General features: G+C 41.5%; 1 protein-coding gene across 1 annotated transcript in view; it reads left to right on the top strand.

The window, feature by feature from the left end:
- Window positions 1–27681, top strand: part of SLC7A5 (solute carrier family 7 member 5) — a 55954-nt gene that overhangs the window by 16474 nt on the left and 11799 nt on the right. The window contains exons 3-6 of the mRNA XM_056525551.1: window positions 11921–12026; window positions 16986–17030; window positions 19694–19817; window positions 21040–21143. Of these exons, the coding sequence (XP_056381526.1) occupies window positions 11921–12026; window positions 16986–17030; window positions 19694–19817; window positions 21040–21143 (379 nt within the window). The remainder of the gene's footprint in view (window positions 1–11920; window positions 12027–16985; window positions 17031–19693; window positions 19818–21039; window positions 21144–27681) is intronic.

Genomic DNA, 27681 nt, shown 5'->3' with positions numbered 1-27681 from the left:
TATTCTATGACTAAGGTCCACATGACCGAAAGGCTTCAGATCTGGTGTGCATGAAACCCCTACCGGTTATGCTGCTTTTATGCATCAATAAAATTATAGGGGGAGATTTATCAAAACCCGTGCAGAGGAAAAGTTGCTAAGTTGCCCATAGTAACCAATCAGATTATTTCTTTCATGTTTTACAAGGCTTCTGAAAACTGAAAGAAGCTATCTGATTGGTTGCATTGGGCAACTCAGCAACTTTTCCTCTGCACAGGTTTTGATAAATCTCCCCCATAGTTTTTACTGCTATTCTCCAGCTGGAAAATTGTTCCTCTGTTCCTGCTTCCACAGGATAGGAGATAAGTAGCTGATCGCAGAGATGCCTGAGTGCTGTGCTTGGGTCTCTTCAGAGCACCCTAGAAATGAATGGAGCGTTTGATGTCTGCTGCATGCACCTACTAAGCCGAGGTCCTGTACAGAAGATTGCAGAGGGTCCCAGCTGTTGTTCCCCCCCCCCCCATGATCAGCTACATATCCTCTATCCTGTAGATAGGGGATAAGATAGTTTTCCCTGGACAACCCCTTTAATGCCATAAGACAGACAATGATGAGGCCCCTCTAAAATTCTTATAACCAACAAGTGTAATAATATAGTCCACACTTGATTTAGGAACAATAAATGAAAGTAATAAAGTTACCTAGACTTTAGTATGGCAAGATATAAAAATGTAAAATAAGGATAACATGGGATACCCTGATTCTGGTTTACTCTTTATAGCCGTTGTTGTTGAAGTTATATTAATTGCAGTAAATTAGTGTTAGGAACCTGCCTGTAGATCTTTTATTTAAAAAAAAAATACCAAACATAATAATAAACAACTTAGCAATAATACAGCCTTTATTATACTCCAAAGCTGCTGTCAGTATTTAGCTGGTGGGGTCACTTAGTCATGAATTGCCATACACTTAGACTGAAGTCATTAAAAGGGTACTCCCGTGGAAAACTTTTTTTTTTTTAAATCAACTGGTGCCAGAAAGTTAAACAGATTTGTAAATTACTTCTATTAAAAAAACCTTAATCCTTCCAGTACTTATTAGCTGCTGAATACTACAGAGGAAATGGTTTTCTTTTTGAAACACAGAGCTCTCTGCTGACATCATGACCACAGTGCTCTCTGCTGATATCTCTTTCCATTTTTAGGATTTTCTCCATCTCTTGGCAGTTCTTAAAATGAACAGAGATGTCAGCAGAGAGCACTGTGGGCATGATGTCAGCAGAGAGCTCTGTGTTCCAAAAAGAAAACCATTTCCTCTGTAGTATTCAGCAGCTAATAAGTACTGGAAGGATTAAGATTTTTTAATAGAAGTAATTTACAAATCTGTTTAACCTCTGCGCCCGGTTCTGGTATTTAAAACGGGGTCACGCCGTGACCCTGCATCATACCGGGTCGGGCCCGGCGGCTAATGATAGCCGGGACCCTGGGCTAATAGCGTGCAGCACCAATCGTTGTGCCGCACGCTAATAACCTTTTAAACGCAGCGCCGTGTCTAAAACTAAAGTGAAAAGCTTCCCGGCAGCTCAGTCGGGCTGATCGGGACTATCGCAATAAAATCGCGATGTCCAGATCAGCTAGGATGTGAGCGGAGGTCCCCTTACCTTTCTCCATGGCGTTTGATTGCTCTAAGCCTGAGCTACAGGCTTGAGAAATCAACCCCCTATAACGCTGATCCATGCAAAGCTATGAAATATAACCCTTCCAGTACTTATCAGCTGCTCTATACTACAGAGGAAGTTGAAGTTGACACCTCCGCCAATGTCAGGAACTGTCCAGAGCAGGATAGGTTTGCTATGGTGATTTGCTCCTACTCTGGACAGTTCCTGACACAGACAGAGGTGGCAGCAGAGACACTGTGGTCAGACAGAAAAGAACAACTCAACTTCCTCTGTTGTGAACAGCAGCTGATGAGTACTGGAAGGATTAATATTTTTTAATAGAAGTAATGAACAAATCTGTTTAACTTTCTTGAGCCAGTTGATATGAATTTTTTTTTTTTCCACCGGAGTACCCCTTTAAGCTCAACTATGAAGCTTGGGGTGGCAGCATCATGTTGTGGAGGTGTCTTGCTGCAGAATAGACTGCTGAACTTCTCTTACTGCACTTACTATTCTGCTGATTGGGTCACTGTGTACATATACTACATTACTTCATGTACATGTACTGAGTAACATCTGTATTGGACTGCAGAACTACACTCACAGTTCTGCTCATATAGTCAGTGTTTACTTATGTTGCTTATTTTGAGTTACATCCTGTATTACACTCCAGAACTGCACTCACTATTCTGCTGTTGGAGTCACTGGCCCTCATTTACTATTCTAAACCCGACCTCTTTTGTCGGTTTTTTTTGGCGCATCTTTGTCTGCGCCATGTCGCAGACATCGTGCGCCAGTCTGCGACACCATGCGACATTTTTTCCCGACGGACCCGACATTTCTGAGCTTTCCCACGTATTTATTAAGGTTTCCAACCCGAATTTGTTGTATTGTTGTGGATTTTTTCCCGACAGCTCAGAGGAGTTGGAAACCAAAACCAACAAAACCCACGTGCGACAAACAGGATGCGACATAATAATAAATACCAGGGGAAAAAAGCAGTCGGGTAAGAAAGCAAGATAGACTTACAACCCGATTTTCTAAGTAAATGAGGGCCACTGTGTACACATATTACTTAATTTGTGTTTTACTGGTCCTGAGTTACTGCCAAAGTTATACTCCTAAGCCACACTCCCAATGCTACAGACTCCAGAGAAATCAGAAATCTCCCACCACTCCCTGCCTGTTCAGTTTCTGCTCACAATTTGCTCTGGTGATTTGTAATTTGGGAAGCGTCATCTTTACACCAGACTTTGCATATTCATCTGATGGCAGAAAGAAGAACTGTCCCTGCATTTCCACAGGCTTATTAACTCTTTCCTATAATAGCCAGCAGAATCATGATTGCTACATTTGTCTATACAAGCTGCTTTTATCTAAATGATGTGTGCAATCTTTACAGGAAAATGCACGAATATTATTCCTACATGCAGATGTTTGGATTTTATAAAGATTCTAGTATTTTAAGTCCTGTGGGGGAATGGAGATCAGTCTGTATGTTTTCGAGCAGTGATTAGTTTTGCAGGAATTATAAATGATTGCTCCGTTGTTGGGAAGCACGTGTCTCGGCTTCCCCCGCTGCGTTACAACTTCACATGCCAACAGCCATCACAAGAGTTGAACACCTCGGCTGGAATTAATATGATAAGGCCGCTGCTTGCCTCATCAGAAAATCTCGCCCTAAGAGGATTACCTCCAAATCCCACTTATTTTGCATGGCTTTGTACCCAAAGCAACCTGTCTTCTGTCTGCCCGGGTGTTGTACCCACTGCTTAAACTCAGACTGAATGTTTATCTAATTAGTCAAAGCTTGGCGTCTTCTCACCACAAGAACAACCCACAATACAAATCATATTTTATCCTTGTATATTGTACTTAATGCATGGGGTTTAGAGGCTAGGGATGCTATGTGGGGTGTTATGAGACTTAACAGATCCTTTGCTTTATTTATCTGGCACTGATTTTGAGTTGTATAGAGTCTGTGGCTTTGTTTACACAGCATATATTTAGTTGAATATTAAATGCCAGAATACATATAGAAATGTGTGCAGTGTACACCTGTTGTTTTCAATGGGAATAAATGCTGTGGCTCAAATTTGTTTTAGTGCACTTTTAAAAAAAGGTGAGATGTCACTTATTCTGAACGCATTTGAAATGCACATTGGAAATGCAGGAAAAGGTTAAATATGTTTAAAAAAACAATGTGTTAAAAGTAACAAAATATGCTGCAGAAATCCCAAACTACTCTCAGGAAAAATATGCCTTGTGAATGTATCAGTATACTCCAGTCACAACCAAAACTGCATTTACAATTCTGTCGAATGCTGCTTGAAATTTGTCTGCACTCAATCCCGTAGCACATTATGTGGACATATTGTACTAATATGCTGTACAATGGCAGATGTAAACACTACAGAGGAGAATTATCAAACCTTGTGCATAGTAACATATTGCCCATAGTAGTTTTGATAAATCTCCATCTACATCTTTCACAGTGTATCACAGCAATACATAGTCTATGGGACAGCAGTGACATGTAAAGTCCTGCAGCCTGAGAAACAGGGAATCTGAATAATAATGCAGCATAAAGCATGAGGTAACTTTAAGACCAGTATGGTGACAAATGATGTATAAAAGTGGCTAAAATGTTATATAGATTTAAGCCTGCACCAAGGAATGTAATGAGAGGTCACTCCTCCCAACCGGTGGCACCCATTTTCAGAGGGACACTGTAAAAGCCTCAGCACTCCTCCTGTCAGGGACAAGTACAACTAGGTCACGAAGTTGGAGAGCTCACTTCAGGACTCAGATTTGAATTTCAAAGCTTGAGTGACTGAAGCTTTGGGATATTTGCATTTTGGAGTTGGAATAGGAGGCAACAAAAAGCAATTTATATAGGACATTTGATGGAATACAGCCAAGAACATCCTAACTGAGAGGCTGTTCTGATGTTCATTACATAGTCTTTCTTCACCCAAGTTCTATTTTTAGAAAAAGCTGATTAATAAAGCAGGATGGGTTCCAACATGGGGTGGCTGCTTCTCTGTTGCTTATAACCAAGGTATTTTTAGTGAAGTTGTCAGACAACACATCCCAAGCAACAAGTCTGTGTCTGGTCTTTAGACCAAATTACAATTTGCTAAAGTGTTGTTCATCTATAGATATATGGCTGCTATTAAAGGGGTATTCCGCCCCTAGACATCTTATCCCCTATCCAAAGGATAGGGGATAAGATGTCAGATCGCCGCGGTCCCCCTGCTGGGGACCCCCGGGATCCCCGCTGCGGCACCGCGCACCGCACCGCGGCAGAGCGAGTTCTCTCTGTGCGTAATGACGGGCGATACGGGGGACGGAGCAGCGTGACATCATGGCTCCGCCCCTCGTGACATCACGGCCCGTCCCCTTAATGCAAGTCTATGGGAGGGGGCATGATGACCGCCACGCCCCCTCCCATAGACTTGTGTTGAAAGGGGCGGGCCGTGACATCACGAGGGGCGGAGCCGCGACGTAACGATGCTCCGGCCCCTGTACTGCCCATCATTACGTGCAGAGCGAACTCGCTCTGTGCTGTAATGATAGCGCGGTGCCGCAGCAGGGATCCCAGGGGTCCCCAGCAGTGGGACCACGGTGATCTGACATCTTATCCCCTATCCTTTGGATAGGGGATAAGATGTCTAGGGGCGGAATACCCCTTTAAAATCAAGTCTCAGTTAGCCCTCCCGACGTTTCACTTCGCTCCCTTGAGAAAGTCAGGGGAGCTGACGAAACGTCGGGAGGGCTAACTGAGACTTGATTTTAATAGCAGTCTGTAGATGAACAATATAATACACACTTATAGCAACCATAGCGTATGGTGCATATGAAAGCGAGCATGCCAAACCAAAGGGTGTGAGGATAATATTAATGAACATTGGCTGTATTTTTAAGTGACACTCACGTTCAGTAGTTCAGATATTCTGGTCTTATAATAATCACATAAAGAATTGTTTTTAGTGGGAGATTTCTAGTTTAGGGCTTATCCCTTGGGGGGGTGACCCCTAAAGGTTGTTGCCAGTTTCTGAGGTAGACTGTTCCTTAGTTATACAGTTCTTATTGTAAAGAAGGCCTATTGCTTCTGGAGATGGAACCTTTTTTCTCCAAGCAGAGGCATTGGCAGTTTGTCTTTTGGGGGATTTTACCTGAAACCTGTTTTTCACCATATTTTGTTGATGTTTGATTGATCCCGAGCAAAATCTTATTGAGCATCTGTAGTATTTGTTTAAAAACAATTTGTTCAATGGTGGTTTGACTGTGAAGAACTTATAGTATCTGCTGCTAATTTTTTGGCACCGCATACCATGGGAAACATTCTTGAGATATTGTGGAGTTCATGTACCACAGGACGCATTCTGACATAATGTGGAGTTAATGTACCACAGGACGCATTCTGAGATCTTGTGGAGTTCATGTACCACAGGACACAGAATATTTAGTATACACTGAATTCTAGTATGCACTGAAATAAAAGGTCATGTGACTCGTCTGGTTATTTGATAACTGCACCCACACATCTCCCTACATCCTGGATTTGATGATTGTACAGTGTTATGTATGGACGCCAGCGCTGAATTCTTATCTGGTGTCTACATGTTACAATAGACTCCCATAGTACGTTAAACACCCCCCCCCCCCCATTGAAATGCAATCTAATACCTCCCTGTCATCCACTTGTATGAAGTGGTGAAGTTACACTCATTGCTTAGTACTATGTAAATTTTAATGTGTTTATGTATGTGTTAAAGGGTACCTCTCATCCAAAAAACGTTTGATATATTATAGATTAATGTATGCAGAATAACTTTATAATTGCATGTTATTAAAAAATATGCTTCTTTCTATTTAATTTTCCACTTTGAAGAAATGACCACTAGGGGTCTCCCTACCAGTCCTGGCAGCAAGCATTTCAGACTCATGCTGGAGTCCTAAACACTACGAGCTGCCAGTCTGCTTTGTTCACAAAGGAGAACACTCAGAGCTGCCAGCCTGCTTTGTTCACAGCCTCTTTGGCTGTGAACAAAGCAGGCTGGCAGCTCTGAGTGTTTAGGACTCCAGCATGATTCAGAAATGCTTGCTGACAGGACTGATCGGGAAAAATACAATAGAAAGAAGCATATTTTTTATTAACATGCTATTGGAAAGTTATTCAACATTCATTAATCTAAAATATATCAAAAGTTTATTTGATGAGAGGTACCCTTTAAGGCTCATGTTTGAGCCATATATTTAGTGCTAATGACAGAATGGGTTTTCATCCTCTGAGATCATAGAAATATTCCAGAGCTTTATTAACCCAAAGAGTGTGAGACCAGAGGGTCAGCGCCTTGTTTTTTATGCTAGGTTGATTTTCTCCTCAAAGGGATTTTCTGGAGAGAAAGAAAAAGAAAAGCAGTGTAATGTCTAGCCGATCACTTAGAGCATATAGATAATGTGCATATCACTCATTCAGGGTATGTAATGTATAGACTGCTGCTTTGCCCTGGTTTACAGGAAAATGAAGCCAAGATCCTGTGATGAAAACATTCAGGAAGCAGGAAATAATTCCCTTTATGCAGGCGCTGCAGTATATCAGTAGTGATGCAAAAAAAGTAGAACTTATTCCAACATGATAAAAATGGTCACACAACACATTTCAGGGGACAGAATTCTTCATCAGATTGGCAAACCTGAAATTCTGTTGAACTTCTGTTCACTGATGTAAAACTTGAGCCAATGTTGGAGTACAGCAGCACCTGCCCAAAATTTGTACATTGATCAGCCATAGCCTTAAAACCACCTGCTTTCCAATGCGGTGATTTTTGACATTTACTTTTTTAGTTTTTTTAATCCTTTGAACCTTTTTCATCCTTAACTTTGTTTTTTTAGTTTTAATTTTTTTTGCTAATGATTTGTATATATATTTTTATTTTAACAATTATTGTACCATATAATGTACGGTATTCATAAAAATACATATCTGCAGTTATGTGTAGGTAAGTGGTACATGTCAAAGTACCATTCACATGAATACCAATAACCAAGGTTTCTCAGCAGGAATTTGCCCAGAGCATTACCTTCTTCCTATAGTACATTTTGGTGCCATCGTTTCCCTAGAAAAAGTGACTCACAGGCACCTGACTAACTTCATGATGTACAAGGAAATGTGATTTATCTGACAAGCCACATTCTTTTATTGCTCCATGTGCTGCAGTCTGACCAATCTGCAGCTATGCATCAAGCTCTGTGATGCCCAGTGTGTTTTGGCACCTTTCTGTCATAGTCAGCATCGGCTTCTTCATGATTTGTGCTGCATCAGCTTTTCTGTGGAATTAGACCTGATGGGCTACTCTATCCAACCCTACCCTACCTCTGCACATCAATGAGCCTTTAGCAGTCTTGTCACTGGTTCACCACTTGTCCTTCCGTGTACCATTTTTGTTAGGTACTATTCACTTCATACTGGGGACACCCCCCACAAGACCTGAAGATCAGTCAGATCATTGCGCTTTCCCATAAAATCTGAATTTTCATTTGCTTTATTTTTTTATGCCTTATTTATTCCATCTCTTAACAAGACAATTAATATGTCTTCACTTTACTGTGGTTTTTATATTCTAGCCAATCATATGAGAATATTTGTGTGCATGAGCAGTTTTAGACTAGTGTAATACAGCCACATTTCTGCTTCCATATGGATATATATATATGTGCCTGTACACGAGTTAGGTTATGTTTGTTAATGTATGTATGTCACAATATGTGATTAATGGTTATATATACTGTATTCGTGTATTATTGTGTGTGTTTTTTTTATCTATATGACAGTATGTTTGCGTTTACATGTAATATAAACCTTTGTGTGTCCCTGGCCTAAAGTGTTAGATGGCATTTTGCCTTTGAGGTCATGGGGCACATGTGACATGTCACAAAGCAGATTAGGCTGAGACTCTGCACACAGTTAGTCCTTTGGCTAGTCAGCTGCTTTAGCTAGGACTGTTTGGCTCAATTTATGCCCTGTCTAACCCTGTCATGTGTTTTACATATGGATCACTACTGGTGTGTCTATATGGTACAGGGATTCTGCAGCCTGTGATATACTGTAGAGCACGACAATAAGTCAGAGGTTGTCCAGTGAAAAACAACTTATTCCTTATCCACAGGATAGGGGATAAGTGCCTGATTGCCGGGGTCCGACTGCAGGGACCACCCTGCAATCTTCACAACAGGACCTCCTTTTTATGGGAGCAACGAAAATACTTTGAGTACAGCACTTGGGCATTTTCAGCGTTCTCATACGTGACACCTGCAGAGTAGGATCTTGTTCTGGACATTGCTAGGGGATCCCAGTGGTTGGACCTTCTGGGTTCAAATACTTATGCCCTAGCCTGTTAATAGGGGGAAAAGTGGTTTTTCACTAGACAATGCTTATAATAAAAAATTAAAAAAAAACTCTATGATGTAAATGCAGTTTGTTTTTTGTTTCTTTTCCATGATAGTTTTCCCAAGTAGGAGTCTGATTCTGCCAAGGACAGTTTATGTTATGGGTAGGAGCGTCCTTGTATAGAAGTTACATGGCAGACAGTAGTATGACATTCTTATGAGCTATCTTCATCCATTTCTTGGTTATACTTATTTCAAGATATCAGTATGCGGCAATCAATATAGCCTTTATTACAGGTCCTAGAAGAGAGTAATCTGGCACATTATGCAGTGGTGTTGATCCATAACACAGTGCTTTTAGAATGAATTCGGGTAGAAAACAGACATGGTGCACATCTACAATCTTGTATAATGATCTGATTGCTTCTCAGCATAGTATCAAAAACTAACAGGTTGTTAGTATACATTTTTGATCAAAAAGTACAAGCCCACTCGCCACGTCAAGGCCACCTATTTAGAGTGGGTCCCTAAAGTCCCTAGCATAAAATGGCGACAGAGCGGCCCCAATGCCTCTCAAACTAGTCTATGGGCCGCACCCGCCCCCCCCCCCCCCCGCAGACACAGCGCCACGGCAGCAACGGACGCCGCACAGCACCACACCAGTGTGAACAAGGTGTAATAGCACACTTACCATGCTCTCCCAGTCAGACTGGGAGGCTGCCAGGAAAGAAATGGCCCTTGTGTAGCTAACTGCTACTTATATGGAGTTGGGCTTAGGGGGTGGGGAAGAGTGCAGACACATGTTCAAACAAAAGAAAGGAGGGGATAGAAAACACAGTGTGAAATTGGGTAGAAAACAGACATGGTCGCACATCTACAATCTTGTATAATGATCTGATTGCTTCTCAGCATAATATCAAAAACTAACCGGTTGTTAGTGTACATTTTGGATCAAAAAGTGCTTTTAGACAAGCCCGTACTTCCGGTACCTCCTTTTACACAGTGGGGCAAAAAAGTGTTTAGTCAGCCACCAATTGTGCATGTTCTCCCACTTAAAAAGATGAGAGAGGCCTGTAATTCATCATAGGTATACCTCAACTATGAGAGACAGAATGAGAAAAAAAAAGTCCATAAAATCACATTGTCTGATTTTTAAAGAATTTATTTGCAAATTGTGGTGGAAAATAAGTATTTGGTCCCCAACAAACAAGCAAGATTTCTGGCTCTCACAGACCTGTAACTTCTTTAAGAGTCTCCTCTGTCCTCCACTTGTTACCTGTATTAATGGCACCTGTTTGAACTTGTTATCAGTATAAAAGACACCTGTCCACAACCTCAAACAGTCACACTCCAAACTCCACTATGACAAAGGGCAAAGCTGTCGAAGGACACCAGAAACAAAATTGTAGACCTGCACCAGGCTTGGAAGACTGAATCTGCAATAGGCAAACAGCTTGGTGTGAAGACATCAACTGTGGGAGCAAGAATTAGAAAATGGAAGACCTATGAGACCACTGATAATCTCCCTCAATCTGGGGCTCCACGCAAGATCTTACCCCGTGGTGTCAAAATGATCACAAGGACGGTGAGCAAAAATCCTAGAACCACATGGGGAGGGGGGCTAGTAAATAACCTGCAGAGAGCTGGGACCAAAGTAACAAAGGCTTCTATCAGTAACACACTACGCCACCAGGGACTCAAATCATGCAGTGCCAGACGTGTCCCCCTGCTTAACCCTTTGAGGACCAAGGGACGTATTTGTCCCATGTTTTTAATTGCCTGTATCAGGCAATTAAAACCGTGGGACAAATACATCCCTTGGTCCTCAAAGGATTAAGCCAGTACATGTCTGGGCCCGTCTAAAGTTTTCTAGAGAGCATTTGGATGATCCAGAAGAGGATTGGGAGAATGTCATATGGTCAGATGAAACCAAAGTAGAACTTTTTGGTAAAAACTCAACTCGCCGTGTTTGGAGGAAAAAGAATGCTGAGTTGCATCCAAAGAACACCATACCTACTGTGAAGCATGGGGATGGAAACATCATGCTTTGGGGCTGTTTTTCAGCAAAGGGACCAGGACGACTGATCTGTGTAAAGGAAAGAATGAATGGGGCCATGTATCGTGAGATTTTGAGTGATAACCTCCTTACATGAGCAAGGGCATTAAAGATGAAATGTGGCTGGATCTTTCAGCATAACAATGATCCCAAACACACCGCCCGGGCAACGAAGGAGTGGCTTCATAAGAAGCGTCCTGGAATGACCTAGCCAGTCTCCAGATCTCAACCCCATGGAAAACCTGTGGAGGGAGTTGAAAGTCCGTGTTGCCCAGCGACAGCCCCAAAACATCACTGTTCTAGAGGAGATCTGCATGGAGAAATGAGCCAAAATACTAGCAACAGTGTGTGAAAGACTTACAGAAAACGTTTGACCTCTGTCATTGCCAACAAAGGGTATATAACAAAGTATTGAGATTTACTTTTATTATTGACCAAATACTTATTTTCCACCATCATTTGCAAATAAATTCTTTAAAAATCAGACAATGTGATTTTATGGATTTTTTGTTTCTCGTTATGTCTCTCATAGTTGAGGTATACCTATGATGAAAATTACAAGCCTCTCATCTTTTTAAGTGGGAGAACTTGCACAATTTGCTGGCTGACTAAATTCTTTTTTGCCCCACTGTATAACATGCTCTACTGTATATTTTACAACAATATACAGTACTGTACAGACTCTGTAAGGCCACACATAGTGACAGTGACATGTTATATTGTGCATCTAGAAGTATCTCACTTAATGTGTATTTGGATAGACAAGATATTGTTAATAAGAGCATGTACTTTGTTCTTTTCCCAATATATTTATGTCCATTTTATTCTTATAGGAGATGTCAGCAACTTGAGCCCAGAACATGCCTTTGACAACACCAGTCAGGATGTTGGCAAATGGGTCCTGGCCTTATACAGTGGACTTTTTGCTTATGGAGGATGGTAAGTTGACTGTTATCAATGAATAAGCAGCAAGTACACAATAGGCTCTGCCTGATTTGTAACATTCGTAATTACATAGGAGATTTATCCAGCTCCGTAGTAGATTTTTTTTCCTGCAAAATAGTCACACATACTTGCGCTTGTGCGACTTTTCGATACATGCTGCGACTTTTAGATTTTTGCTTATTCCAAAGCACATTTCTGAAATCTGCTCACGTAGTAATTTTTTTTTTTTACTTTGCAGTGGTCATGTTTTTATTAAATGTGATAGTCGCTATTTATGAAGAAAAAAAAGTCTCATCTCCATTTAAAAGTCGAATATGTATTCCAGGTCCAACCTGGCTTACAGAAAGTGCATACGTCTGCAGATAAGGACATTAACACCCACTTTAACAACTGTTCTTGTTCTGCATCATGAAACAAAGTGACTAAATTAATGTTAATGTTAATTATAGAAAAAATGTATTATATAACTAATAACCGAGCCCATTTTGACCCTAAGGGCCAGAGCATTTTTTGCACATCTGACCACTGTCACTTTAAGTATTAATAACTCGTGGATGCTTGCACTTATGAATTTGATTCCAAGATCGTTTTTTCGTTACATATTCTACTTTATGTTAGTGGTAAATTTGCGTCGATACTTCATCATTTCGTGGTGAAGAATTCCAAAATTTCATGAAAATATTTTATATTTTGCATTTTTTGAACTTTGAAGCTCTCTGCTTGTAAGGAAAATAGACATACCAAATTATTTATATATTGACTCACATGCACAATATGTCTACTTTATGTTTGCATCATAAAGTTGTCATGTTTTTACTTTTTGGAGACATCAGAGGGCTACAAAGTATAGCAGCAATTTTCCAATTTTGAAAGTAAATTTCAAAATCCGAATTTTTCAGGGACCAGTTCAGTTTTGAAGTGAATTTTTGAGGGTCTTTATGTTAGAAATACCCCATTATGAAAACTGCACCCCTCAATGTATTCAAAATGACATTCAGAAAGTTTGTTAACCCTTTAGGTGTTTCACAGGAATAGCAGCAAAGGGGAGGCAAAACATTCAAAATCTTCATTTTTTACACTAACATGTTATTGTAGACCCATGTTTTTTATTTTTACAAGGGGTAAAATGAGAAAAAGCTCCCCCAAAATATATAACCCAATTTCTCTTGAGTAAGGAAATACCTCATATGTGGATGTAAAGTGCTTTGTGGGCGCACTAGAGGGCTCAGAAGAGAGAGAGCGACAATGGGATTTTGGAGAGGGAATCTTGCTGAAATGGTTTTTGGGGGGCATGTCGCATTTAGGAAGCCCCTATGGTGCCAGAACAGCGAAAAACACCCCACATGGTATACTATTTGGGAAACTACACCCCTCAAGGAACGTAACAAGTGGTACAGTGAGCCTTAACACCCCACAGGTGTTTGACGAATTTTCAATAAAGTTGGACGTGAAAATGAGAAATTTTTTTTTTCACTAAAAATGCTGATGTTACCCCAAATTTTTTATTTTCACAAGGGGTAATAGGTGAAAATGTCCCCCAAAATTTGAAACGCCATTTCTCTCGAGTAAGGAAATACCTCATATGTGGATGTAAAGTTCTCTGCGGGTGCACTAGAGGGCTCAAAAGGGAAGGAGCGACATTGGGCTTTTGGAAAGCGAATTTCGCTGAAGTGGTTTTTGGGGGGCATGTCACATTTAGGAAGCCCCCATGGTGCCAGAACAGCAAAAAACACCCCACATGGCACACTATTTGGGAAACTACACCCCTCAAGGAACGTAACAAGGGTGCATTGAGCATTTACACCCCACTGGCGTTTGACAGATCTTTGTAATAGTGGGCTGTGCAAATGAAATATTTGATTTTCACGGACTACTGTTTCAAAAATCTGTCACCTGTGGGGTGTAAATGCTCACTGTACCACTTGTTTCGTTCCATGAGGGGGTGTAGTTTCAAAAATGGGGTCACATGTGGGTATTTATTTTTTTTACGTTCATGTCAGAACCGCTGTAACCAGCAGCCACCCTTGTGTAAATCACCAGTTTATGCCTCACGTGTACATAGTGCGCTTTCACTCCTGAGCCTTGTTGTGCACCCGCAGAGCATTTTACGCCCACATATGGTGTATTTCCGTACTTGGGAGAAATAGTGTTACGAATTTTGGGGGTCTTTATTTCCTTTTACCTCTTATGATGCTGGTGTAGACCCCACCTTTACCTTTTCATAAGGGGTAAAAGGAGAAAAAGCCCCACAGAAATTGTAGCGCAATTTCTCCCGAGTATGGAAATACCCCTTATGTGGCCCTAAACTGTTTCCTTGAAATATGACAGGGCTCTGAATTGAGAGAGCGCCATGGGCATTTGAGGCCTAAATTAGGGATTTTCATTGTGGTGGACCCGGATGGAAGCGTTACACTTTCCTCCTCCACCAAAAATATTGTACGTCAGTTTTGCCCAAACAGGGTGCCTTCAGCTGTTGCAAAACTCCTAACATACCTGGATAGTCAATGGCTGTCCGGCAATACTGGGAGTTGTTATTTTGCAACAGCTGGAGGCTCCGTTTTGGAAAAACTGACGTACAAGACGTTTTGTAATTTTTATTGGGGTGGGGGGGACAGTTTAAGGGTATATGTATTGTTTTACTCTTTATTTAGGGTTAGTGTAGTGTAGCGTAATGTTTTTAGGGTACATTCACACCGGCGGGGGTTTACAATGAGTTTCCCGCTGCAGCGGAAAATTAGCTGCATCTCAGACTTGAAGCGGGAAACTTGCTGTAAACCCCCCGCCCATGTGAATGTACCCTGGGGGGGGGGGGTCAAAACTACAATTCCCAGCATGCATGGTCTGTCAGTGCATGCTGGGAGTTATAGTTTTGCAACAGCAGGAGGCACACGGGTTGGGAAACACTGAATTAGGAAACAGACAATGTTTCCCAACCAGTGTGCCTCCAGTTGTTGCAATACTAAAACTCCCAGCAGACCAGACAGTCGAAGGGCATGTTGGGAGTTGTAGTTATGCAACAACTGGAGGAGAACAGTTTGGCGACCACTGTGTGGTGGTCTCCAAACTGTAGCCCTCCAGATGTTGCAAGACTTCAACTCCAAGCATGCCCAAACTGCCCAGGCATGCTGGGAGTTGTAGTTCGGCAACATCTGAATGGCCAGATGTTGCCGAACTACAACTCCCACCATGCCTGGACAGTCTCGGTATGCTTTGAATTGACATCTGGAGCGCTACAGTTTGGACACCGCTGTATAGTGGTCTCCAAACAGTGCCCTGTCCACTGAGACTGTCCAGGCATGCTAGGAGTTATAGTTTTGCAACATCTGAAGGGCCAGATGTTACAGAACTACAACTCTCAGCATGTCTGGGCATGCTGAGAGTTGTAGTTTTGCAACATCTGGAAGGACAGTGGTCCCCAAACTGTGGCCCTGTGCAGCCAAAGACTGTCTGGGCATGCTGGGAGTTGTAGTTTGGAAACTCATAGAAGCAGCAGTGAAGATCACTTTATGGCAATCTTCACTGCTGCATCTGGGACACCGCAGCCGCTGCCTCCACTTGCCTGTCAGCCGCCGGTCTCTGATCCCCACATCCACCTCGCTCCTATCCTTCAGGGTGATTGGGGCTGTCTCTGACAGTTCCGATCATCCCTTTTTTCTGGTCTATCGGGTCATCAGAGACCCGATCAGCCCGGAATCGCCACGAATCGCTGATCGCCACGAATTGCCCCCAAGGCATTGAAATCATTCAGCAGGCATCCCATTCCGATCCCTGTCTGGCTAGCATCATGGATCGAAATTCCTACGAGCATACAGGTACGCCCTTGGTCCTTAAGTACCAGGGCGCAAGGACGTACCCATACGCCCGTGGTTCCCAACAGGTTAAGGTTGAAAATATACACAGCACACCTTGTTAATTTTAGGACATGTACATACTGGCATACCCACTACATTTTAAAATTAATGTTGTGTTAAAATAGAATAAGGCACAAAATAATTGTGTAAGAATGTTTACAGACTACATAAATAACCCATATGTGGCACGAAAATTTTTTCCTTAAAAAAAAATAAATAAATAAATAAATAAATAAAACATCCATAGTAATATAGCTTCATGCACATTTTGGGGTGGTTAACGGACTGAGCCTTTTTTTTTCTTTTTTTGTGGCTTCACTATTGTTTATGTGCCTGTTGGTGCTGCGCTGTCTTCCTTCCTGAACTCCGACCTCAACGCAGCTAGCTAGACTCCGCCCACCAACATCACAAAATCCGGGCTCAAAATTAAACAAAAAAGTTAGAGTACGGCTATTCATGGTGCAGATTAGTATGCTTTTAATATTTTTTAATTTCTGAGGAGGGTGGATGGGTTGTTGCGGGATAGTTGGAGTGCAGCTATTTAGTGCCAGGAGGCCAGTCAGGGTGTCACCCGATGCGGTACGCCCCCCCTCCCCGCCACTCTCTAGCAATGCTACTGGTAATAAAGGGTAGATAAAGAACTTCGGCTATTAACATAAGGGAAAACTTTTCTGCTTTAAAAAATGCTTTTGTAAGCTGGTTTCCCGGGTTTTGCCTATGTGTGAGTTATTTATCAAGGTCGTGCGACTATTTGATAAATAAGTCGCATGTAAGCAAAAGTAAATTTAAAAAAAAATTGTCAAATAAAAGCCATATGTTTTAAAAAGAAGTATAAATCTCCTTCATAATTGATTGATACATTGCTAAGGCTGTGTTTACACACTGCAGCTAATAAGCAGTACTGCAGCTAATTACTGCATGCGTTTTTGCTGCAAATTACCACAATTTGCATAATTTGCATAACCATGGTAAACCGCAGAATTTGTACCAAGATTTCAGTCATTTTCATCTAAACTGCATCCAATAATTAGCTGCTGCTGTACCACTTATTAGCTGCATCATCTCAACACTGTCTAACAGTTTTCTTTTATTCTCATTGCAGGAATTACTTGAATTTTGTTACAGAAGAAATGATAGAACCTTACAAGTGAGTAGCCTGTCAGCTTTCACTGTCCTAACACTGGGGAAAAAATAAATAAGTGATACTTACCTACCTTTGTCCCACACGGCTCCCATTGTGGTTTCTTTCAGTCTCCCACTGCTCATTTATTCTCCTTGCTTCTTAGATGAGATGTCTCAGCAGGAACTGCCTGCTCAGCAATCTTTGTTTTTGCTTTTTTTTTTTTTTAAAGGTTTTATTTTTGTAATTTTAAATGCGTACAAGAAATACAGAAATACAGAACTAGAAATTACAAAACCATAAGCATAAGCAATGTGACATTTAGGTGATACCATATATACACTGCTCCAAAAAATAAAGGGAACACGAAGATATCACATCCTAGATCTGAATGAATGAACTAATCGTATGGAATACTTTCATCTTTACATAGTTGAATGTGCTGACAAGAAAATCACACAAAAATTATCAATGGAAATTAAATTTATCAACCCATGGAGGTCTGGATATGGAGTCACACTCAAAATCTAAGTGGAAAACCACACTACAGGCTGATCCAACTTTGATGTCCTTAAAATGAGTCAAAATTAGGCTCGGTAGTGTGTGTGGCCTCCACGTGCCCGTATGACCTCCCTACAACGCCTGGACATGCTCCTGATGAGGTAGCAGATGGTCTCCTGAGGGATGTCCTCCTGGACTAAAGCATCTGCCAACTCCTGGACAGTCTGTGGTGGATGGAGCGAGACATGATGTCCCAGATGTGCTCAAACGGATTCAGGTCTGGGGAACAGGTGGGCCAGTTATAGCATCAATGCTTTCATCTGGGAAGAGCACAGGGCGCCAGTGGCGAATTTGCCAATCTTGGTGTTCTCTGGCAAATGCCAAGCGTCCTGCACGGTGTTGGGTTGTATGCCCCCACCTATGGATCTTGGGCCCTCATACCACCCTTATGGAGTCGGTTTCTGACCGTTTGAGTGGACAAATGCACATTTGTGGCTTGCAGGGCTCTAGCAGTGCTCCTCCTGCTCCTCCTTGCACAAAGGCGGAGGTATCGGTCCTGCTGCTGGGTTGTTTCCCTCTTACAGCCACCTCCATGTCTCCCGATGTACTGGCCTGTCTCCTGGTACCGCCTCCATGTTCTGGACACTACGCTGACAGACAGAGCAAACCTTCTTGCCACAGCTCGCATTGATGTGCCATCCTGCATGAGCTGCACAACCTGAGCCACTTGTGTGGGTTGTAGACTCCGTCTCATGCTACCACTAGAGTGAAAGCACTGCCAGCATTCAAAAGTGACCAAAACATCAGCCAGAAAGCATAGGAACTGAAAAGTGGTCTGTGGTCACCACCTGCAGAACCACTCCTTTTATTGGGGGTGTCTTTCTAATTGCCTATAATTTCCACCTGTTGTCTGTTCCATTTGCACAACAGCATGTAAATTTGATTGTCAATCAGTGTTGCTTCCTGAGTGGACAGTGTGATTTCACAGAAGTGTGATTGACTTGGAGTTACATTGTGTTGTTTAGGTGTTCCCTTTATTTTTTTGAGCAGTGTAGATAAAGCTGTAGAACAATCAGACTAACTGAACACAAAAACCACCACTCATATGCAGTGGTGTCCTCTCTTGGCCAGTGATTGGCTTAGGCGGTCCTTCTGATGGAGACTGGGGTAGGTAAGTATCACTTATTTAATTTTTACCCCAGTCCCAGCATAATATAAAAAATATACAGGAATCCCCCCCCCCCCTTAAAAAAGACAAGTTTACTTGCTATTTGATACCCCTTTAACAGAATAACATTAAGAGGGAGCCTGTCACCACTGAACCAGGCTCCCTTATTACAACTATCATGGATTTGCTCTGAAAGGCTGCAGTGCTTCAGAGAAATCATATTTTAATTATCTACAAGGATTCAGGCTTTGATTTACCCTGGGCAGGATCAGAGTTCAGAAGCAGTAACAACACCTGATACAGACAGTGTACCAGAAACACAGAAACAAGCCGTGAGTAATCAACAGGTATCGGCAATATGGTGGGGACAGGTATGGTCAGTAGTCAGCCAGAGGTCCATACACAGGTATCAGTATTTTGGTGGAAACAAGCATGGTCAATAGTTAGTATACAGGTATCAGCAAAACAGTGGAGACAAGCATGGTCAGTAGTCACAGGTCAGTACACAGGTATCAGGAATATGTTTGAGGGTAAGACAGGAGCATGGTCAGTACTTATCCAGAGTTTGGTATACAATTAGTTGTAGCAGTATGTGAGCAGAGAGTGATGAGCTTGGTCAAGACAAGAAGCACAGTAATCTTACTGAAAAGAAGTGGAAAGGCCAGGCCTATATGGGAAGTCCAGGGTTGGAGCCAGACTGGAATCTCAGCAGTCAAGAACCTAGGTAACAAGTTCAGCCCAGGAGCTGTCCAGCAAGCTCAATGAGAAAAACTGCTGCCTGGAACACAAGAGATTTATCAAAACCTGTGTAGAAGAAGAGTGGGGCAGTTGTCCATAGCAACCAATCAGATTGTTTCTTTAATTTTCCAGAGACTTTTTCTGAAAATCAAGACATCAATTTGATTGGTTGCTCTGGGCAAATGCACCATTTTTCCTCTACAGAGGTTTTGATAAATCTCAGGTATCAGGAATATTTGTGTTTGAATCTTGAAACTCTGTAAATAATTGTTTATCTCTACAGGAACCTACCTCGTGCTATCATCATTTCCCTGCCTATAGTCACCTTGGTTTACGTCCTGACCAACCTGGCATATTTCACAACTCTTACCCCTGAGCAGATGTTGTCCTCAGAGGCTGTGGCTGTGGTATGTGACTGATATCATAGAAACATTTTATGCTTACTAAATACAATACTTGATGTCATCAGAAGTCTGACACTGCTAAAAGAATAATTAGTTAAAAAAATCGAAAAAATGTAGGATGATGATGCTTGGTGCTAGCATGATGCTTTGCAAAAGGAACTTAAAGGAGTACTCCACCCCTAGACATCTTATCTCCTATCCAAAGGATAAGATACGATGTCTGATCGTAGGGGTCCTGCCACTGGGGACACCCGGGATCTCGGCTGCGGCACTCCGCTGTCATCACTGCACAGAGCAAACTAGCTCTGTGCGTAAAGACGGACGATACAGGGGCTTGAGCATCGTGACGTCACAACCACCCCCCCCCCTGTTACATCACGGCCCGCCCCTTTAATGCAAGTCTATGGGAGGAGCGTTACGGCCGTCATGCCCCCTCCCATAGACTTGCATTGAGGGGGCGGGGCATGACGTCACACAGGGCGGAGTCCTGACTTCACGATACTCCGTCCCTGTGGTCCTCACGCTGCACACTCGGAGCCTCCAGCGCTGCGGAGAGCTTTCAAAGGTGGGTGCTGAATGATAGATTGGAGGGACCTCCGCGATCAGACATCTTATCCCCTATCCTTTGGATAGGGGATAAGATGTATTAGGACTGGAGTACCCCTTTTAATTCAAAGACAGTTGTTTCTAGTCCACTTTACTACTGGAAGGAGTTACAGCTGTTTGGAACACACATTATTTATTTATAAATAAAAATTATTTCCCCAAACATCCCATTACACGTGAATTCCTGAGTCATAATCAAGGTGTTAAAAGTTCTGTGTAGGCATTTCTTTTAATGAAGTATACGCTTTCATCGAACAAAAAAGGACATATATACAATGCAATCAGTGTACAAAAATCAGCAAACATAGCATAAAAGTAGACAGGCAGTAGTTTTCAAACCTTTTTCTGGATATCATGGTGTTCAGACATTTTTTTTAGCTATGTATGTTTGTAGGAAAGCTAGTGGCAAGCGATCTGGATACTAGGAGTTGCCTCATTAGAAAGGGATCTACTCTCACTCCTGTAATGCTACATCAGAATGCAGACTTGCCTAGATGTATGAACCACCTGAGTATCTTGGTTATACGGCTAATGTTATATTGTGACAATTGTTCCTTGTATTGTTTACTCCATCGGTTCTATGTGATAATACTGTACATTGTTTCCTTTATTACACCAGGATTTTGGGAACTATCACTTAGGAGTCATGGCCTGGATCATCCCTGTCTTTGTGGGATTGTCTTGCTTTGGTTCTGTAAACGGGTCACTGTTTACCTCCTCCAGGTAATGAAGGTTCTAGAAACGAAACCCAGATTGACTACTTATTTTCACGTGTATTTACAGTTAATGAACATGTTGATGTAGCATGACAAAGGAATTGCATTCTGTCAAAGCAAAGAAGAACCAACCTAATTACAGAGGCTGTAATATCAAAAACACCCTTAGGACAACCCAGAGCTAGCTGACGTCTTTGATGGGTTCACATATATGAGATGTCTTGTGCCAGGCTGTATCAGTTTTGCTGTGATTGGCAGCACAATTTTAAGTAGCAGCTCTAGGAAGTGCTCAATAAATGTAAAGTTATGCACCTTGACAGTAGTTATAGTATAGCTGCTTATGGGATGCAATAAGAAAAGAACTAACTTTAAACCATTTTTCCTTCAATGCCAAGCAGCAGCTGCTAAAGCAGATACTTTAATGGTACATCAAATGTTGACTAAAACTTAACATTTAATAGGTGCAACTAAAACTGTCCTCCAAAACCTGGACAGAAAAACACCACATGTGCAATAAGTGTAAATTAATGAAGATTCTGCTCCAAATACAAATATAAAGATTCAGCACATTAGCTGCACTCAGATATTAGATATTCTTTAACCAAATAGTACCAGCCTAGCTGATTCTGTCCCTTTCCCCATGATTCGGGAGGGGTCTCAGGGTGGGACAACAGGAGGGGGTTGGTAGGGAGCCTGTTAAATACTATGCTATCCCTAGATAGCCTACCCCTAGGCGGGGTGGGCGTCCTAATAAGGACGGTCCCGCACAGGAACCTATTCCCTGTTGTACTGTCACCACCCTACAATAAACTCACTTGCTAGCTACTCAATATGATTGACTACCTGCGGGGCCAATACCCTAATGCTGATCTATATATAATAGTAATATTTATGATCAGTCAGAGCAGAGGAGTCAGGGCTGCAAGGAGATGGTCAACCTTAGTATAGTCAGAGAAATGACAGTATATATCCCTTTCCCCTTTAAGGCTAATATGACACAAATTCCCTACTGATATATGGATATCATTCGTACATGTGCATAGCAGCAAGAGGATACAGCACTATCACCATTCCATATTAATCATAAGGTATAAATCAGACCATTTAGCTGGGATACTTATGGTTTGTAGTCATGAAGATGCATGGTTAACGTCTCGACGCGTTTCTTACTATCCCGTTCATCAGGAGACCGATAAGGATATAGATAGAGGATAAGGAGCACGCCATCCATGTGCACCCTGCAGCGATATCAGAGGGTTCTGTGCGGCTACTGATCTGGCGCACGATGCGCCCTTAAGTATCAGGTGAACCGCACGCCAGCACACCCATTGCGATTCACGGTGGAACGCACACTCGCGTCATTTCCGGTTGAGACTGGAAATGACATATCGTATTGTATGCGAGCTTACACAGGTAAGTATATTAAATATAATTCAAAACTGGTCCTAAGTTACCGAACTATTCCAATATAAGTGAGAGATATACCTCATATTAATTTCGGTGCATTATGTGAAGTAATTACGGTCGTTTAGATAGATGATGGTCCTTTAGGGGCATCATTCTGTTATCCTGCCGACCAATCAGGTTAGCTTTAGTATAGATATTAGCTATGAGTAACTAGGACCAAACCCCAGGTTTCAGTACTTTTACTCTGGGTCCTAGGTGTCTGGTATATTTTCCCTCAAAGGTACCTATATGTGTGAAAAAAATTGTGTCAGCACTTTTTGCCGGCATCAAAATGCAAAAAGATAGATTAAAACCGGCACTATCTCGTGCCAAATGGGCAGGCTTTCTACCTAGTTGGGGTAAACCTGAGATTTAGTATTCGTAGGGTATACCTTTCGGAGGTATAAACAGTATTTAGCTAGACAATGGATTTATATAAAACATCCGAAGGATAATGCCTCATTTAGGCCATGGGGAGAAAATGATCTTATCCTATAAATCCATCTGAGTTCCCTCTGCAGAAGTAATTTATCAAAATCTCCTCCCCTCATTGGCGGACGTACAACCTCAATTGTGGTGAAACATATCACCTTCTCATCCCCTGCATGTTTTTCATGTATATGCCGCGCAATAGGGGTGTTCCGATTATGTCTTATATCACCCATATGTTCACCAATTCTCCTTCTTGCCTCCCTTATGGTTTTCCCCACATAATCGAGGGGGCAGGGGCATTGACAGAGATATATCAGGCCCTTCGTTTTACAATTGGTTAACTCTCTGGAATAGAAGGTTTCACCTGTAGATGAACTTTTCCATGTGTTTGTGCGTTTCATTAGGGGACAAAAAGAACATGTACCACAGGGAAAGTTCCCAACCGTTGTGTGTTGAAGCCAAGTCCCTCGTGATTTGGGTCTGGAGTAGTGGCTGTGAACCAGCCTATCTTTTAAACTCCTTCCTTTCCGAAATGTGATAAGGGGACGGTCAGCAACAAATTCACTTATATGAGGGTCAGCCCGGAGGATGTCCCAGTGTTTAGATAAAATGTCATACACAGTAGACGATCTGTCATCATATGTTGCAATGATACGTGTCCTTATATCCTCCTGTCTAGGCCCATTTGGGGTCAATAAACCTTCTCGATGAAGGCTCCTGGCATGACCAAATGCCTTCTGTAGGCAGTCCTCCGGGTACCCCCTCATTTTAAATCTGTCCTTTAGGATGTGGGCTTGTTTAAAAAATTCTTCATTCGAGGAGCAATTGCGTCTCACTCTAATATACTGCCCTTTAGGGATACCTTTTTTTTGGGATGTCGGATGGTAACTGGACCAATGTAACAATGAGTTCGTTGCTGTGGCCTTTCTGTATAGTGTGGTAGAGAGGTTCCCCATCTGATCTTTAACGACCAGTACATCCAAAAAGGGGAGACTTTTTTCATTAATTTCAGAAGTGAAAAATAGGCCAAATGTGTTATTGTTTAGAAATTTTATGAAGTCCTCAAATTCCACTTTTGTACCTCCCCATAAAACGAATACATCGTCGATGTATCTAAGCCAAAGATGTATTTTTGATGGCCATATTATTTCATCTTCGGGTGGAAATACGGCAGTATCCTCCCACCACCCCAACATCAAGTTTGCATATGTAGGGGCGCAGGGGCTCCCCATCGCCGTCCCCTTAGTTTGATGATATATCCGGCGATCAAATGTAAATACATTATGGGTGAGGACAAATTGTAACAACGAAATGACAAATTCATTGTGTGCCGTGAATTGATTACCACGTGTTCTTTAAAAATGCCGTACAGCTAGTATACCCTTATCGTGTGGAATCGAGCTGTACAACGATTCCACATCGATACTAGCTAAGAGCATCGACTCGTCAACTGGGACCTCTGATATACGTCTCAGAAAATCAGTAGTATCGCGAATATGGGAGGGGAGTGATGTGACAAAGTCCCGCAAGATCCTATCTATATACAGACTGATGCCTTGTGTCAGGGAGTTTATCCCTGACACAATTGGCCTACCTTTCAACGGATTAATCCCTTTATGAATTTTGGGCAATCCGTAAAAGGTGGCCATTGTGGGATTCTTTGGAAAAAGATAGTCCAATTCCTGATTACTTATCAGATTATTATCTTTCGCCTCGGACAGAATATTCCACAATTCCCTCTGAAATATAGGAAGGGGATTTTGTTCAAGGATACGATAGCTTGAGGGGTTATTGAGAATGTCCAGACACATCTTCCTATATGGATCATGGTCCATTATTACTAGGTTCCCACCTTTGTCACTAGATTTTATAATTATACTGTCATCTTCCTCAAGATTTTTTAAGGCTATGTTTTCTTCACGGCTCAGATTATGTTTGACAGGTTTCCCTGTTTGTATAGACTCAATCTCTCTTGTAACAATTTCTAGGAAGATGTCAATACTTGTGACATCAGATATAGGTGGCATCCTAGAGCTTTTTGCCTTTAAATCAGAGAACGGACCTAGTCCAGGATCATTCTCCCCCTCTTCCATCAGGTCCCTCAGCATTGTTACTGTAGGGAGATCCTCCTCGAGAATCCCTAGTTCCTCACATTGACGTTTGTTATGAAATTTAAAGAAACGGTGCCATTTGAGTTTACGGCAAAACAAATGGAGATCTTTTACCCACTCGAGATTTATGATCTCGAAATTATCATTGTTTCCCTCTCTTTTTGTAGATTTTATTTCTTGTCATTGGAATAGTTCGGTAACTTAGGACCAGTTTTGAATTATATTTAATATACTTACCTGTGTAAGCTTGCATACAATACGATATGTCATTTCCGGTCTCAACTGGAAATGACGCGAGTGTGCGTTCCACCGTGAATCGCAATGGGTGTGCTGGCGTGCGGTTCACCTGATACTTAAGGGCGCATCGTGCGCCAGATCAGTAGCCGCACAGAACCCTCTGATATCGCTGCAGGGTGCACATGGATGGCGTGCTCCTTATCCTCTATCTATATCCTTATCGGTCTCCTGATGAACGGGATAGTAAGAAACGCGTCGAGACGTTAACCATGCATCTTCATGACTACAAACCATAAGTATCCCAGCTAAATGGTCTGATTTATACCTTATGATTAATATGGAATGGTGATAGTGCTGTATCCTCTTGCTGCTATGCACATGTACGAATGATATCCATATATCAGTAGGGAATTTGTGTCATATTAGCCTTAAAGGGGAAAGGGATATATACTGTCATTTCTCTGACTATACTAAGGTTGACCATCTCCTTGCAGCCCTGACTCCTCTGCTCTGACTGATCATAAATATTACTATTATATATAGATCAGCATTAGGGTATTGGCCCCGCAGGTAGTCAATCATATTGAGTAGCTAGCAAGTGAGTTTATTGTAGGGTGGTGACAGTACAACAGGGAATAGGTTCCTGTGCGGGACCGTCCTTATTAGGACGCCCACCCCGCCTAGGGGTAGGCTATCTAGGGATAGCATAGTATTTAACAGGCTCCCTACCAACCCCCTCCTGTTGTCCCACCCTGAGACCCCTCCCGAATTATGGGGAAAGGGACAGAATCAGCTAGGCTGGTACTATTTGGTTAAAGAATATCTAATATCTGAGTGCAGCTAATGTGCTGAATCTTTATATTTGTATTTGGAGCAGAATCTTCATTAATTTACACTTATTGCACATGTGGTGTTTTTCTGTCCAGGTTTTGGAGGACAGTTTTAGTTGTACCTATTAAATGTTAAGTTTTAGTCTACATTTTCAGATCATATAATTGTTGGTAGACCATACATCCCAATTTTTGTTACATCAAATGTTGACAAAAATACTATTTTGCTTCCTTATATTGGGGATCACTACAAATGTTGCGCCCAACAAATTAGTTATATAGAATTGTTTAGTTGTTAAAATGCTATTATTTTAGCGGTTTGGTTATTTTCTTGACTTTTACCAAATAATCTGATACCAGTTCGTTAAGGCCTCGTTTATACTCAGTGGCCCACATTTATCATTGTCTTTAGACTGTTTTTTGTGTCTAAAAAAGGAGCAAGCAGGGTTTTTTGCCCCTTTTTGTTTACACATTTCTGATGATTTTGAGTGGCAATCCGCTGATTTTGAGTGGCAATCCACTGATTTTGGCAATAGACGTGATATGGAAGGGATTTATCATTGCACCTTTTTGTAAAAAGGAGTAAAAAAAGGTGCAAAGCCACTGAAAAGTCTCTAAAACGACACCAGCCCAGACTTGGCTTAGCTTTTTGGTGTATGTGAAGACAGAAATTTCAGAAAATGTGACCTGCACAAAATTTATCAAAGCTCTTTGACCATTTAATAAATGTGGTGCTCCTACACATTATCAGCACACAAAAAAAGGTGTAGAAAAATGCTTCACTTACACTACAATGATAAATGTGGACCAGTGTCTGAGCATTTTTTTACGTTTATTTCACACATTTTCCTTCTGTTAATATGCCATACCTAGAGTGTACTTTGTTTAAAAAAAAAAAAAGGTCAAAATGCTACAATTTTTTCTTATAGTGTGTGTATACCATAGTTCACTTAACTCCTGGCCACTGGAAAAACTTTTGGCGCGAAAAGTATCGACCACATTTTCAAAAGGCTTTGTTCCGCGGTTTACACTGTTTACGTCAGTTTTGTAAACGTGGGCGTGTCCACGAATGTTGTCAGCTTTACATGATATTTTTAAAGAGGTGAAAGTCCAGTTTACATCAAAAAATTCACACCAGCCTTTTAGAAATCACAAATGTAGTTTTTTTTCTTACTTTTTTTTGTGAGTAGGTGTTATTTAAGCAATTATTAAAAAAAAGAGATAATTATTATTGAATAATGTTATTAAAAAAAAAAATTTAATTTATTTTTTTCTTGGTCACTCACATTTAAGCTCAGAAATGTTTTATTCATACAGTTATCGCTTGTCTGGGCACTAGCAACCATGGAATATTTTGTGAGATATTTCCACCAGAATTTTCTGCAATTATGGCGCAAAAAAATCCAATTTGGCGCAAAAAAAATAAACTAAAGTGGCGCGAAAATGAATTTTCACATATTTTCAAAGCAGCGCAGGAGACCTTTCAAAA

The sequence above is a fragment of the Hyla sarda genome, chromosome 6 (genome assembly GCF_029499605.1).
Source record: "Hyla sarda isolate aHylSar1 chromosome 6, aHylSar1.hap1, whole genome shotgun sequence".
Lineage (NCBI taxonomy): Eukaryota > Metazoa > Chordata > Amphibia > Anura > Hylidae > Hyla > Hyla sarda.
The sequence above is the reverse complement of the archived record's forward strand: the minus strand, read 5'-3'. Positions and strand labels throughout refer to the sequence as shown.